This window comes from Mercenaria mercenaria, chromosome 18 (genome assembly GCF_021730395.1).
Source record: "Mercenaria mercenaria strain notata chromosome 18, MADL_Memer_1, whole genome shotgun sequence".
Lineage (NCBI taxonomy): Eukaryota > Metazoa > Mollusca > Bivalvia > Venerida > Veneridae > Mercenaria > Mercenaria mercenaria.
The window spans coordinates 25455938-25473244 of NC_069378.1; the positions used below are offsets into that span (position 1 = coordinate 25455938).

General features: G+C 38.0%; 1 protein-coding gene across 1 annotated transcript in view; it reads right to left on the bottom strand.

Annotated features, from left to right (window-relative positions):
* LOC128550525 (nephrocystin-3-like) overlaps nt 1-17307 on the bottom strand; it is a 58031-nt gene that overhangs the window by 14327 nt on the left and 26397 nt on the right. Inside the window, exons 16-20 of the mRNA XM_053529735.1 lie at nt 17059-17200; nt 10959-11123; nt 8574-8674; nt 7964-8086; nt 3856-3931 (exon numbers count right to left, since the gene is read on the bottom strand). Coding sequence (XP_053385710.1) covers nt 3856-3931; nt 7964-8086; nt 8574-8674; nt 10959-11123; nt 17059-17200 — 607 coding nt within the window. The remainder of the gene's footprint in view (nt 1-3855; nt 3932-7963; nt 8087-8573; nt 8675-10958; nt 11124-17058; nt 17201-17307) is intronic.

A 17307-nucleotide genomic window follows, 5' to 3' on the forward strand; every position in this document is an offset into this window, starting at 1 on the left:
TAATGCAGAGGTTAGGAGGTACTGTCAGTCATGTAGTATTGTCAAAGTACTATAGCTAAGGGTAAGTAAGTAAATTTCCGTTAGGAAAAAAATGCCTTTGATTGGGTACTCCGTTTAAGAGAGTTGCCGCGATATCGTTGGTCCGATCGAACCTATGACTGATAGGAAAAACAGGTACATTTTGACATGGTAGATTATGCTACTAGATATCCAAAGGCCCAAGCACTACCTAGTATTGAAACTGAGAGAGTAGCAGAGGCATTAGTAGATAAGTATATAGATTTGGAGTGCCAGAGGAAATGCTTACCGATTGTGGATCGCAGTTTACGTCAGACCTTATGGCAGAAGTTAGTAGGTTATTGTCATTAAGGCAGTTAACTACAACACCGTAATCACCCTATGTGTAACGGTTTAGTAGAGAAGTTTAACGGGAGTTTGAAGCAAATGTTGAAGCGTATGTGTAGTGAGAGACCTAAGATTGGGGTAGGTATTTGAATGCTATGTTGTTTGCTTACCGTGAAGTTCCGCAAGAAAGTTTGGGATTTCTCCCTTTGAGTTACTTACGGGAGAACAATCCGTTGGGACCGATAACTGTGCTAAGAGGTTATGGGCTGTAAGACGGAGAATGATGAGGTTAAAACCACTTACCAGTATGTTTTGGATTTGCAAGAAAAGTTGGAGGATACGTGTAAGATAGCTCAGGGAACAGTTAGCAAAAATAGTGCTAATACAAGAAGTATTACAATAGGAAGGCTAGAGATAGGAGGTTTAAGGCAGGTAGTAAGGTACTTGTATTGTTACCTACGAAACATAATAAATTGTTGTTACAAAGGAAGGGTCCTTACGTAGTAGAGGGTAGTAAATAGACTAGATTACAGGATAGATGTAGACGGAAAGTGAAAACGTTTCATGCAAACATGCTGAAACAGTACTGTGAAAGGAAAGGGTGATATAATCTATACCGATAAGGGTTTTTTTAAGTAAGGTTGGAGCAGCTATTGTAGAGAGGATCAGAGAGATTATGACAGATTAATCCGAATGAAAGTATGAAAGAGTTTTCGATAGAGTAGAAAGGATATAGTTTTGTGTCCTATAAAACAGGGTACGAAACGTACAAAGATGTAGAGGTAATCCAGAGTTACCAGTAGAATGTAAGCAGGAAGTAGTAGATTTGTTAGAAAATTTCCAATGTTTCTGACAGATATTCCTGAAATACTAACTTAGTTGAACATGATATTCAGTTGTCAAATACAGTCCGATAAGAGTAAAGGGTTATCCTATTCCTTTTCATTCGCAGCCAGTAATGAAAGAGGAAGAAGATAAAATGTTGGAGTTGGGAGTAATCGAACCATCCAATGCTCCATTTTCCTCCCCTATTGTCCTCATAAGGAAAAAAGATAACAGTATAAGGTTCTGTATAGATTTTCGTCAGGTCAACAAACTGACGGTTTTCGATGCTGAACCTATGCCAAACATGGAGAGATGTTTTCAAAACTATCTAAGTATAGGGATTTTTCTAAACTAGACTTGAGCAAAAGGGTTTCTGGCAGGTTCCTTTGTCTGAAAAGGCTAAACCCATGACTGCTTTTGAAACCCCGAAAGGTTTGTTCCAGTTCCGTAAGATGCCGAAAGACCGAAAACCAAGAAGGCAATACGTTCATTCTTAGGTGTAGTTGGATTTTACAGAAAGTTTATCCCAAATTTTGCCGCCATTGCAGTTCCGCTCACAGATTTGACGAAAAAGGGTCAGCCAAATCTTGTAGAGTGGGGTGAAAGTCAAGAAAAGGCTTTTCAGACTTTGAAGGCTAGCTTAAAGGGTCCGCCTATTTTGAAGTTGCCAGATTAGATCAGACTTTTATATGAGAGTAGATGCTTCAGATTTAGGTTTAAGGCCAGTATTACTTCAGGAAAGTGATGGAGAAAAATTACCTGTAGCGTATGCTAGTAAAAAATTGCTACCTAGGGAGCAAAGTACTCAGTGATAAGAGAGAGTGTTTAGCGATAGTATGGCAGTAGCCCAAGTTTCACCGGTATTTTCGGTAAAGACTTTGTATTAGAGACAGATCATCAGCGCTCACTTATTTGAATAAAGCGAAACTTAAGCAAATTCCAGGCTGATGAGATGGGCATTGGCATTGCAGCCATATAGGATCAATATTAGGGGCAATTCCTGGTAGAGAAAATGTAGGTGCAGATTATTTAAGTAGAGTGTAGACAGGGGGCTAATATATGGTGTACAGATAGTGACAGTGTTTTTTTTTTTTTGTTGTGTTTGCAAATTTCAGTATGTCATTTTGTTTTTATTTAAGAAATATAAATTTCTTTTTAAGGGGGGGGCGTGTGTCAAAAAATTGACATACGGCCTTATATTTCTGTAGTGTAAATGCAGGTATTTCATCCTCTTTTTTGTAAATTTTTGATTATTGAGGTAAATGTCAAATTTCACGCAAAGAAATAAACCCCTCATGTTTTTTCTGGGATTCATAACTTAAATTTACATGTAAATTTCATTAAAATTTTGTTCAGTAATAAGAAAGTTTTATATTTTATAAACTTCAGTGAATTTATGTTTTTAAACCCCAAAACCACTATAATGGGCCTCAAATTGTCAATTTTAAATTCGCGCCAAAGTAGTTAGATTTCCCGCTATATTCGTGAATCCCGTGAAATGACAATAGCATAAGCTCACGGCTTAGCCGTGAATCCCATGAAATTTTTGTATTTTGGGCGGACATTATCCTTAAAAGACTGGACTAGATATGCCTGGCGCACCCACCACCTTACGACATTACAGACGAATCTATGTCTGAATTATTTTCTTGCTAGAAATTTATGCTCGATCGAGCTTCTTCCGCCCGACGATTTTCCTGGGGATGTCATAACCCGAAGTACAATGCCCGAGGTTCACTTGTCTTCACTCGCCTGGATGTGATATTCCCACGCAGAGCTTTCGTCCCATGGTTGTGCCGTAAAACCGCAAAGACGATGATTTTGTTATCCTCTGAGTCAGCTCAGGGATGGGAATCACCTACCACCATAGGGAGCCCAACCGGAATCAACGTATTCACGTTAAAGGGACTGTATTTTGAATTTGAAGCTACTTTGGTTGTGTTAATTAAAGTTCCATTACATTAAAAACCTGTGTCACGTCAGAAATTTAAATGGAAGATAAACTTTTTGTATCTAGGATTTCTGAACTTCTTTTTTTCTTTCTTATAATCTTTTTCTTTCTTTTCATATCTATTCATTTTAATAAATCATCTTATGTAAAAAATTTGTAAATATTTTAAAGGGTGTTGATTTGTTTTGATGGTTACTGTCGCCGGTACGGCCTTTCCTGTCACAGCTATACGTTACAAGGTGATGAAAGAAATGCTCATTATAGCCCAGCTTTCAAGCAACCCGTCACATTTTTTAGCTTCTTTTATGCAATATAAAAAATTATTAATACAAAAAATTGTTAATTTATCTATAAACAATCTCATTATTGGCCCCAAAAAATGTATGGTGTAATTCACATGTGAACATTTTGTATAAACTGTTTCGTCTGACTTGCACATATGACACCTAGGCTCTGGTGTGCAAGTAGCAACAATGAATTGATTGTTAATATTTACATTAATACACAGGAACTGGGTGACATACTCAAATGATTAAGTTATTGATGTTAAACCCAGGCAGAGTAACTTCATACAGAAATTAAGCAAAGTAGCCACATTACACCAGGACCACATGACCTCAACTTAGTTAAGGTACTTATTAATAAGCCATTTATATGCGCATGAGAGCACTGTTTCACTACAGGTATACCGATGAAATTTCTAAAGAAGTAAAACATTAAGAATCTCCACTTACAGTAACAGATCTAGGTGTCCTGGCACCTCTCCTGATGGACATTGCTTTCTTCCTAAGAGGATCAGCCTGGTCATGTCTACAAAGTTTACAACAGTTATACAATACACTTAGCTACTTAAAACTATGAAGTCAGAGATAAAATCAATATTGTCAAAAGGATTAATTATCATCAAGGGCCTATGAGCCATTGCTGCCCTTTTACTTGTCGTCACTGAATTCTGATTAAAACCTAGAAAGTGTTAATGTTTGTAAAATCAGCAGTGATGACTTTCTCTTACTGCGATGGTAGTTTAATTCATTGACAAGTCAAATGAAACCAAAAGCATAAAAAAGTAAATTTTGAATTCCTGACAAGATGAGATTTTTTGTTGTTTGTCTCTTTGTTTCTAAGTTTATTTCAACTGCCACCTTGCTTTTCCCGGCAATTCCCCCTAGAATACAAGTTTTTTATGTTTGGGGGATATCCCCAAAAACAAAAGATGACCCAATTATGAGGGTCTCGTGACTTTCCCCACTTGTGAAGCCAAGTATAGGGTTTGTGACTATAGAAGACTCATACAGTTTGTGCTGTGCATGAAATGCCGACCAATTAGGTTTTAAATTACTATTGCCTATCAACTCATTTGTCCTGTTTTGGTATATTTCCCAAAAAGCATCGAGTTTTTTGGGCAACCCTCACTGTTCATACTAAAGGGCATCTTTATTAAAGGGCCCTGCTTGAAAGACCCTCAGCATAGAAAAACTTTTTCCCAAAGTGGATAAAGGGTTCGCCAGCTGAAAAAAGGAAGGGGCTACAAGGGGATGATGGGGTAAAGGGGCCGCCTTCTCGAACCTCAAGTCGCGTAAGCTGAGAGCGCCTAAAATAAATTTTAAAATAATATTGCTTACAAATTTTCAGGTTTTTTAGAATCATAAAATTTTTTCTTTGTATTTTTTTTAATTTTCAGAATCATAATACTAACAAGAGCTTCTGTTGACAGCTGCTTGGCTATTCAAAGATTTGGGGAATTGGTCAAATATTCACGGGGAAATTTCAAAACAAAAGAAGAAATATAGATAAAAAAACAAAGTCCCTGTATTTGGGGGTTTTGGATAAGACTGCCTAATGGCATGTGTCCTGACGTAAAAAATGTTCAAAGTTCAAAGCCAAAAATTTAAAACATTTTTAGAAAAAAATTAGGGAAATGGCTGCAAACTTAATTTTTTGGGTTTCAAAAAGGGCCATAAGAGCTAAAGCCTTGTCCTAGTTTTTTGTAGTCTTGCCTCTAGCGCCCATGAGGGTAAAAAGGGGTCAAAGTTTCAAACCCATTGAAAACGGTTAGAAAAATTTGGGCTGGAAAAGAAAAATTTTAAACTGATTTTCAAGCCAAAAAAAGGGCCATAATTCAATCAAAAAGTGAAAAAGGGTTATTTTACCTTCCTATAGATAAAAATCAAATGATAAACAAGTGTTCAAATTTTAAAAACCATATTCAAATATTTTTTGACAAAACAGGGGAATCGACAAAAATTTGTCCCAATTAAAAGCCCCAAAAAGGCCAAAATTCATCCAAAAATATTTGACAGAGTTAGTACTTTGCCTACAGAAAAAAACCCAAATGTAAACAAGTTTAAAATTTTTAAAAGCCTATGTAAAATATTTTGAAAAACAGGGAATCGACAAAAATTTGGAAAATTTTCAAGTCCAAAAAGGGCCATAATTCACCAAAATATTTAAAAAAAAGTTATTACACTTGCCACAATAGAACTGAAAAAAAGTTTAAAAAACCATATGTCCAGTTTCACAAAATATAAACTGGTTTAAAAAATTAAAACCCAAGATTTTAAGTTAAAAAGGGGCCATAATTCACCAAAAAACCCTATGGAGTTTTTAAATCTTCCTAAAAGGGACGGGAAAAGGGTACACAAGTTTAAAAGTTTAAAGCTTTATCTCAAAGGTTTTGAAAAAATTGGATGGTAGAAAAATTAAACCAAGGTGTACGACGTCACCATAGAGTGGGTAGCTCTATTATTTTTCAATAGTTACTAAACTCTTCGAAATTTAAATTTTCGTAAAATTTTTTCAAAAGTTATACATTAACATTGCATACAGCAAAAAAATGCTAGAAAAAACAAATTTCATTTCCATTTTTTTTTAAGGGAAAAAATACAAGTTGAAAACTTAAGCACTAAACCCAAAAATTTACCCTTTTGGAAATCGTTAAATGAAATTTTTTCCATTTTCGGAAGTGTTTTTCCGTCAAATGACCAACGGACCAATTTTTAGTTCTACCCGGTTAAACTTTTCCTAATCTTTCAGAATTTCCCCCAAATTTTTTGTACGTCGCAAACCTGGGAAGTTACCTCCATTTATGACTTCACGTAAAAAAACAGAACTATTTTATTCATTAAAATCAAAACCAAAAGCACCAAAGAAAAAAAACTAATTTCCCCTTTTTTTGATCTGTTCTGAAAATTATTCAGCAAAATTAGACGGACCGATTCGGAACAAGAAACCAGAGTCTAAGGTAAAAAAAATAATTAGGAAACCAGTCTAAAACCAAGCTCTGATGGGTTTTTTCGACCGATTTAAAATTTACCAATACAAGGCTGCATTTCAGACTGTCTTTTAAAAACCCAAGGTTTTAAACTTTTTTAAAAAGAAAATTTTTTTTTTAAGACTTTAAATCAATTTGTGGACTATGGTGCTAAATTGTCTGCCAATGCAAATGTTTCAATATTAAATTTTTACTGCTGTTTCCCCTAATTCATAAAAAGTAAATAAAGTAAAAAACTTCAGCAACACATGTCATTATTGTTTTTTTAAAACAGAAAATCACTTTTTCTTCACATGCAATTCAATGCAAGGGTTCCCCAAAAAAAATAGACTTTCATTAAGTAACAGTTAGCTAACATCTTCCCCCGTGGGGGGTTCATCTATTTTATCTTGGGGAAAAATGTGGCAATCCATCAAGATAGCTTGTGGAGGGTTTTTTTCGGGGAATCAAAAGTGCGGTTCGTTCTTTTTTTTCCATCATCAAAGCTGGAAAAATTTAAAGACTAACTATTCAGTGGTTGACTTAAAAAATTCAAAAACTCTTTATCCGAAACAGAAACGTCACTCAAAAACCCTCAAAGTTAAGGGTGAATTTCAAGCAAATTAATCATCTTACAATCCCCATGGTTTTTTTTTTCAGACAGATAAGCTTTAGCCCTGTTCCTTGTCCTCAAACCCCAAAAACTCCATATAAGTAATTTTCTTAACTACCTCTACAACAAAACATAAATAAACTTTTTGAAGCTAGACACTGAAAATCAGTTTGAGCGTTCTCCCAAAACCGATCTACAAACAAAACAATAACATGTAAAAATACCTTGCCCAAATCAAAATGTAAATAATCTGCTTAATACATTCAGTTAAAAATTTGAAAATTTTTGTGAAGTTATTTTAGCTATGATGATTTGAAAATTTTTAAAGCACCCTTTCCCACATTTGGGGGAAAAAGTTTCAACATTTCATTTCCACAAATTTTGTTAAAATGTTTATAGGAAAAAATTTAAAAAATGTGAAATTTTCATATGTTGGTTTGTTTTAAAAATCTATGTTAGAAGACGTCACTTAACGTGCGGTGCGTCAAAGTTTTTGATCGACCAAGAAAGAGGCTTCTATTTTTATCTACTGTTTTGATTTGAATTTTTAAAAATCAAAAAATTTATAGCTCTTTATTTCTTAAATAAAAGTTAGAAATTGGTAAAAAATGCAAGAAGAATGTAAATTTTCTGCTTATTTCAAAAGGGGCAACTGTTAATACCCCAAAACAATCCTTTGGGTTTTTTTTAAGAATATCTTGAAAAAATCTTAGTTGTTCACACCCTTTCAAAGGGGACTCACTTTTTATGAATTTTTGAGATAAATTATTTTTCACCTTAAATGTGTGGGTTAGTCCCTTAACGCTTATTCTTCAAAGAGTATGGAAAAACATGTATTGCACTTTACCCCAAACATATTAGTAGACTAAATGTACACATATGCCATTTTGTACATACAAATACTTAACATTCCACTTATTTTGCTAAAGGACTAAAACTACACTTAAACAGATATAAACATTTCACTTCATTACTTTACCTTGCACATATCTTCTGAAAGACAAACATATCTAATAAACAGGATTTCAAATCATCCTTGTCACCCTCCTGGCATAGTAACCATGGCAACTCTTCGGACACTCGACAACTGGCCTTTGTTCCACTGAAACGAAACAAACAATTCATGGTTAAAGCATTACTTGCTTCAAGACTCACACCATGATGGGTCTAGATCGCTCATGGTTTCACAGCTTACTTGAAATATTTTGGTAGAGCATTATTCAAAGAAAATATCTGTGAAATTATTTTGAAATAGGGCCAATGTTTTATGATGATGAAAAGACTATTTAAGTTTCCGCTAAATAAATGTGGGCGGATAATGTATCTGGTAGTAGTGTGTTAAGGGAGATGATGAGACAGAATACTAACAGACAACAAGGGATAGAAAAATAGAACATTTCTTTTCTCTTTTAGCGGGCGTTGTGGGTGGGGGTTGGGAATGATGATGCTGATACTAAGAGAAAACATCAATAAATGCAAGAAACTAAAAGTAAATAGAAGTGTGGATAGATGGACAATGGACAGATGGACAGATGATGTACAACAAATATAATCTAAGACTGTCCAAATTCTGTTAAGTTATTGCTTACCTCATCTGAGACTGAAAATGTTGAATGAGATCTTGTCTGATTTGTGAGATCACTTTCTGTTCATCCTTTCCAAAACAGAAATCATGTACTGCCTTGATAACCTGTAATTAATTGAAATGAAAGAATCTGTTATCATATCATAATATTATATTCATTTTAATATCTGTTTTGCCACACTGCCCACATCAATTCCTGACTGGAGCATTGTCAGTAATCTTGCAGTAATCTTGAAAACCATTACTCATGTTTATCTATATAACATGCTTATCATTAAAAATTACATTTAGTTTGTTATACATTTGCATTCATTATTTGTCTTGAAAGTCTTCTTGATTAAAACGACTATAAAATTAATGTCCATTTCTCCATGTCAATTATGTTACATAACCTTCGATGTAGACATTATAACGAAATAACCATGAAACTGTGCTCCATAGTTGTCCCAGATAAAGATGAGCAACACGCAAAATACACCGTGCCCCTTTTTAGCAGCACCCTGCCCTTTTTTGAGCTCTAGAAAAATCCCCATTACATGAAGAACTGAATACCCCAAGCAAGGTTTCAAACCCTCATTGATGAGGGGCCAGTGATTAAAAGTCAGCAACTTAACCACCAGGTCACCGAGACTCCTGGCCACAAAGACTCCTGACCACACAGACTCCTGGTCACACAGACTCCTGGCCACACAGACTCCTGGCCACACAGACTCCTGGTCACACAGACTCCTGGTCACCGAGACTCCTGGCCACACAGACTCCTGGCCACCCAGACTCCTGGTCACCGAGACTCCTGGTCACACAGACTCCTGGCCACCCAGACTCCTGGTCACACAGACTCCTGGCCACACAGACTCCTGGTCACACAGACTCCTGGTCACCGAGACTCCTGGCCACACAGACTCCTGGTCACACAGACTCCTGGTCACACAGACTCCTGGCCACACAGACTCCTGGTCACACAGACTCCTGGTCACCGAGACTCCTGGTCACCGAGACTCCTGGCCACACAGACTCCTGGCCACCCAGACTCCTGGTCACCGAGACTCCTGGCCACACAAGACTCCTGGTCACACAGACTCCTGGCCACCCAGACTCCTGGTCACCGAGACTCCTGGCCACACAAGACTCCTGGTCACACAGACTCCTGGCCACACAGACTCCTGGTCACCGAGACTCCTGGCCACACAAGACTCCTGGTCACACAGACTCCTGGCCACCCAGACTCCTGGTCACCGAGACTCCTGGCCACACAAGACTCCTGGCCACACAGACTCCTGGCCACACAGACTCCTGGTCACCGAGACTCCTGGCCACACAAGACTCCTGGCCACACAGACTCCTGGCCACACAGACTCCTGGTCACACAGACTCCTGGTCACCGAGACTCCTGGCCACAAAGACTCCTGGCCACACAGACTCCTGGCCACACAGACTCCTGGTCACACAGACTCCTGGCCACAAAGACTCCTGGCCACACAGACTCCTGGCCACACAGACTCCTGGTCACACAGACTCCTGGTCACACAGACTCCTGGCCACAAAGACTCCTGGCCACACAGACTCCTGGTCACACAGACTCCTGGTCACACAGACTACTGGCCACACAGACTCCTGGTCACACAGACTCCTGGTCACACAGACTCCTGGTCACACAGACTCCTGGCCACACAGACTCCTGGCCACACAGACTCCTGGCCACACAGACTCCTGGTCACCGAGACTCCTGGCCACACAAGACTCCTGGCCACCCAGACTCCTGGTCACCGAGACTCCTGGTCACACAGACTCCTGGCCACCGAGACTCCTGGTCACACAGACTCCTGGCCACAAAGACTCCTGGCCACACAGACTCCTGGTCACACAGACTCCTGGTCACACAGACTCCTGGCCACAAAGACTCCTGGTCACACAGACTCCTGGTCACACAGACTCCTGGTCACACAGACTACTGGCCACACAGACTCCTGGTCACACAGACTCCTGGCCACACAGACTCCTGGCCACACAGACTCCTGGCCACACAGACTCCTAGACTTTTGTTATGGTTGTTTAAATATATTACAGGTTACCTATACAAACTACAGGGATAGGGTCTTATTGGACTAAAATGTAAAGCCAGTCTTACTTCACAAAATATATAAATCATTAAGTTGTGTATGAGGACTAACACTGTGAATCATATGGTATATATTTGTGTCATCTTTAGACATTATCATAAATAGCCTGGAAAGGCGTGTCTTCTTAATATATTGAAAGAGTGTAATACTATAGAGCTAATAGCTGGGCCCTCTCAACAGATCTTAATAGTAGTGTGGAAAGATAATTCATTACCATAGCACTTTCAATGTTTCTGTAAAGTATTTTGCCACTCTTTAAATAAACAAACCTGCTCATGAGCAAACAACAGTAGTCCCCCTTGATACTTTAGCAGCAAATGTTCATGCATCAAGTAGCAGAAAGGAGCAAGGAAACTCCATGTCAACCCAGGAATTAAATCAATCAATTCATTTTCACTGAGTCCACTTCGACTTACATACAAGTATCTCAAAACCTGAAATATATCATTCAAAACACATGACTAAATTTCTTTTGTCAGTACCTCTAAACAAGAGGACCATGATGGTCCTGAATCGCTCCCCTCTTTCCACATGACCCAGTTTTGAGTATGACGTCGTTTTTTCTATTATTTGACATAGTGACCTAGTTTTTTAGCTCATGTGACCCAGTTTTGAACTTGACCTAGATATTATCAAGATAAAAACCAATTTTCATGAAGATCCATTGAAAAATATGGTCTCTAGAGAGGTCAAAAGATTTTAATAATTTTAGACCTACTGACCGAGTTTTTGACAGCAGTTGACCCAGTTTCAAACTTGACCTAGATATCACCAAGATGAACATTCAGACCAACTTTCATACAGATCCCATGAAAAGTATGGCCTCTAGAGAGGTCACAAGGTTTTTTTATTATTTGACCTACTGACCTAGTTTTTTACGGCACGTGACCCAGTTTCAAACTTGACCTAGATATCATCAAGGTGAACATTCTGACCAATTTTTATGGAGATCCATTCACAAGTATGGTCTCTAGAGAGGTCACAAGGTTTTTCTATTTTAAGACCTAATGACCTAGTTTCTGACTGCACATAACCCTGTTTCGAACTTGACCTAGATATCATCAAGATGAACATTCAGACCAATTTTCATACAGATCCTATGAAATATATGGCCTTTAGAGAGGTCACAAGGTTTTTCTATTTTTAGACCTACTGACCTAGTTTTTGACCGCACATGACCCAGTTTCATACTTGACCTAGATATCATCAAGATGAACATTCAGACCAACTTTCATACAGATCCCATGAAAAAACAAGAGGACCATGATGGTCCTGGATCGCTCACCTGTCCCAACATGACCCAGTTTTGAACTGAGTATGACGTCATTTTTTTTCTATTATTTGACATAGTGACCTAGTTTTTGAGCTCATGTGACCCAATTTTGAACCTGACCTAGATATCATCAAGATGAACATTCAGACCAACTTTCATACAGATCCCATGAAAAATATGGCCTCTAGAGAGGTCACAAGGCTTTTTTATTATTTGACCTACTGACCTAGTTATTGACGGCACGTGACCCAGTTTCAAACTTGACCTAGATATCATCAAGATGAACAGTCTGACCAATTTTCATGAAGATCCATTCAAAAGTATGGCCTCTAGAGAGGTCACAAGCTTTTTCTATTTTTAGACCTAATGACCTAGTTTTTGATCGCAGCTGACCCAGTTTCGAAATTATTCTAGATATCATCAAGATGAATATTCAGACCAACTTTCATACAGATCCCATGAAAAATATGGCCTCTAGAGAGGTCACAAGGTTTTTCTATTATTTGACCTACTGACCTAGTTTTTGATGGCACATGACCCAGTTTCAAACTTGAACTAGATATCATCAACGTGAACATTCTGACCAATTTTCATGAAGACCTTGTGAAAAATGTGGCCTCTAGAGAGGTCACAAGGTTTTTCTATTTTTAGACCTACTGACCTAGTTTTTAACCACAGTTGACCCAGTTTCGAACTTGGCCTAGATATCATCAAGATGAACATTCAGACCAACCTTCATATAGTTCCCATGAAAAATATGGCTTCTAGAGAGGTCACAAGGTTTTTTTATTATTTGACCTACTGACCTAGTTATTAATGGCACGTGACCCAGTTTCGAACTTGACCTAGATATCATCAAGGTGAACATTCTGACCAATTTTCATGAAGATCCATTCAAAAGTATGACCTCTAGAGAAGTCACAAGGTTTTTCGATTTTTAGACCTAATGACCTAGTTTTTGACCACAGCTGACCCAGTTTCGAACTTGACCTAGATATCATCAAGATGAACATTCAGATCAACTTTCATACAGATCCCATGAAAAATATATGGCCTCTAGAGAGGTCACAAAGTTTTTCTATTATTTGACCTACTGACCTAGCTTTTGAAGGCACGTGACCCAGTTTCGAACTTGACCTAGATATCATCAAGATGAACATTCTGACCAACTTTCATGAAGATCTTTTGAAATATATGGCCTCTAGAGAGGTCACAAGCTTTTTCTATTTTTAGACCTACTGACCTAGTTTTTGACCGCACATGACCCAGTTTCGAACTTGACCTAGATATCATCAAGATGAACATTCTGACCAACTTTCATAAAGATCCCATGAAAAATGTGACCTCTAGAGAGGTCACAAGCAAAAGTTTACGCACGGACGGACGCTGCGCGATCACAAAAGCTCACACTGTCACTTTGTGACATGTGAGCTAAAAATGGCCTCTAGAGAGGTCAAAAGGTTTTTCTATTATTTGACCTACTGACCTAGTTTTTGAAGGCACGTGACCCAGTTTCGAACTTGACCTAGATATTATCAAGGTGAACATTCTGACCAATTTTCATGAAGATCTTATGAAATATATGTCCTCTACAGAGTTCACAAGGTTTTTCTATTTTTAGACCTACTGACCTAGTTTTTGATGGCACATGACCCAGTTTCGAACTTGACCTAGATATTATCAAGGTGAACATTCTGACCAATTTTCATGAAGATCTTGTGAAATATTTGGCCTCTAGAGAGGTCACAAGGTTTTTCTATTTTTAGACCTACTGACCTAGTTTTTGACGGCACGTGACCCAGTTTCGAACTTGACCTAGATATCCTCAAGATGAACATTCTGACCAACTTTCATAAAGATCCCATGAAAAATGTGACCTCTAGAGTGGTCACAAGCAAAAGTTTACGGACGCACGCACGGACTGACGGACGGACGACGGACACCGCGCAATCACAAAAGCTCACCTTGTCACTTTGTGACAGGTGAGCTAAAAATATTTGAGTAGATTGCAACAAAAGTCAAATAACAATCAATTACAGAAGTCTATAACAAGGAGCTGCGTTCAATGAATGCTTGATGCCCCCGGTGGCATCCTTGTCGATAGATTTTGCACCTAAGTCCAAAACGAGGTCCAGGTCAAACTGAGGTCAGGTGATGTTTGAAGATGAGGAATGGTCACAGTTTACATCTGTATTAGTATCAATTCATTCTTGTAAAGGGTATTGATGCTATACGAAACGGTCCCATTTGGTTAACCAAGAGATGGCCCATATAAAGCAACCTAAGTCCAAAATGAGGTCAAGGTCAAGGTCAAACTGAGGTCAGGTGATGTTTGAAGATAAGGAATGGTCACAGTTTACATCTGTATTAGTATCAATTCGTTCTAATAAGGGGTATTGATGCTAGATGAAACGGTCCCATTTGGTTAACCAAGAGATGGCCCATATAAAGCAACCTAAGTCCAAAATGAGGTCAAGGTCAAGGTCAAACTGAGTTCAAGTGATGTTTGAAGATAAGGAATGGTCACAGTTTACATCTGTATTAGTATCAATTCGTTCTTGTAAGGGGTATTGATGCTAGACGAAACGGTCCCATTTGGTTAACCAAGAGATGGCCCATATAAAGCAACCTAAGTTCAAAATGAGGTCAAGGTCAAACTGAGGTCAGGTGATGTTTGAAGATAAGGAATGGTCACAGTTTACATCTGTATTAGTATCAATTCGTTCTTGTAAGGGGTATTGATGCTAGACGAAACGGTCCCATTTGGTTAACCAAGAGATGGCCCATATAAAGCAACCTAAGTTCAAAATGAGGTCAAGGTCAAACTGAGGTCAGGTGATGTCTGAAGATGAGGAATGGTCACAGGTTACATCTGCATTAGTATCAAGACATTCTAGTAAGGGGTATTGATGCTAGACGAAACAGTCCCATTTGGTTAACCTCGTATGTACGGACGGACGAACGGACAGGACAATCACTATATGCCTCCCGCATCAGTAGATGCCAGGGGCATAAAAAAGATAAATTAATCTGATAGAAACTGGAGCTATCACTGAAGGAGATTAATGCCTATAGATGCCACTCTGATATCAGTAGGGTAAGCACTCTGCATATTGACTTCATGAGGTTAAAAATTAATATAGATTAATCCTTCCAATTAATCTTGTTTATTCTGGCTAAATTCCAATTTAATTGTTTGTGCGTAAGTTTGCACTGGTTGCCATAAAGCTAAGTCGTTGCTATGGTATGTATCGCGAGATTTCGTAGCAGACGATAATTTAAAAAGAAAAGTCACGTGTTTGCTGTGCTTCCGATTTGCCATTCAGCACAAGGCCGTTTTAAGAACAACCCACCCACCGCACCCCTTTTTTAGCATAATTTAAATACTATTTCATTTGTTTTATGATACTATAGATTTTCAATCAATAATTATAATGGAAAAATATAAAAAGGTAGTTACATGTTATATGCTATACTTGCCTATTTTTGCAACATTCTTGTTACTTTTTTGCTGCCGAGTTTTTTCCGTTTTTCAGAATGCTTTACTTTTTATGGCATCAGATGATAAGGCACATGAGTCAAGAAACGTTATAACCAGACAGAAAAGGCACAAAATGCTATTTATGAAGTTCAACATAATAGTAACGTTCAGAAGCCGACGATTATATCATTCAGTCTTATTCGGAAGGATCACAGGATACGATGGAAAGCCAATACCTATCTGTGACACTGTGCTGGATTTGTATTCTGTACTAGTTCAAAGAATCTAATTATATGGACCGTTAACATTCACAAGTGTTAACTTTTACTTATGTTTAAACGTGCTTATTTGAAAAACTTGACTCTTTAAGACATTTTGCCTAAATTTATGATTATGATTACTTATACCATTTGTAAATCAGATATACATGGTGACATTTATAAATGATGTGAAGTGCCTGCGTTAAGGAGATACATATATTCCTGTTTGTCATTTTGAAAATGCTTAGCTTGTTATCTTAAGCCGGTGCCATAACTTACAACTTTAAACTCTAAATATTTTCTTTTACTTTCTTCTCTTTTATTGATCTTCTCTCTTCTAATCTTTCTTTTGTCATACCGGCGGAAAGTTCTTACGTCTGGGTGCGTCTTGGGCATGCCATACTGAGTTGTTAACTGTCAATTACTAAATCTTTTTGCATGCTCATGGGTCCCTGACCAGCCGCCGCCATTCAACGGGGTTGGTGACACTCGTGGGTTCAAAATTCATTTTTTATGGTTCATTTTTTCGAGCATATAAGAATTGGCCAGAGAGCGAAAAGGGCTAGGCGTTCTTATAGTTGCTCAACCATTTACATAGGTTACATTTCTTGTTATTAGGTTTATGTTGCGCCAATGGTACCTGGTAAGTATATGGTACATGGAAGTACCTGGTTACTGTATGGTACCAAAGGGGTACCTGGTAAGTATATGGTACATGGAAGTACCTGGTTACTGTATGGTACCAAAGGGGTACCTGGTTTGTATATGGTACCAAAGGGGTACCGGGTTCGTATATGGTACATGGAAGTACCATATGGTACATGGAAGTACCTGGTTCGTGTATGGTTCCAAAGGGGTATCTGGTTTGTATATGGTACATGGAAGTACCTGGTTCTTATATGGTACCAAAGGTGGTGCCTGGTTCTACCTGGCTAACCGTACCGAGGGGTACGGGGGATGGCATGGCATAGTGTTTGTACAATATTTTTGGCGCAACGAGGTTCGAATTATCTAAGGCATGCCCGGGTCGCGCCCTTCGTGAGGATTTTCAACTTCAATCGCCATTTAACGTTTGAAGTCTTAAGCCACCATGACCGTCTTTCAATCCACACTTACCCTAAACAAAAAATAAACTTGTGTTTATAATCGGAAGTGTTTTTATTTTCTTTTAAACATGAAAGCTTGGGTTTTATGATGGTACATCAACCCAGGAATTTAATCCTAGAATAATGATACATTTATAGAAATACTCATTGTATAAGGGCCTTGATAAATCCCCCCCCCCCCCCCAACACACACTTTTTGCAAAAATATAATGCACCAGGGGATGTTAATAAAAGAAGTAGGGTACTTACATTTCTGGTAAATCCCCTAGTTTCCTGAGTCTCTATGTCACTTTTGATTAGTTCCAGCACCTTTATATACAGTCCTACACAATCAGACGAGGTTAACAAGGCATCCAAATGCTTCGTTACTTTTGATTCACTCTTTGAACAGCTTCAAAGATAACAGAAGTATTTAAAATACATTTACTGGTATACTGAATTTTATTCAGTGAAACAATTAGTAATAATCAAAACTCTTGGACCAATGCAATTGATCTA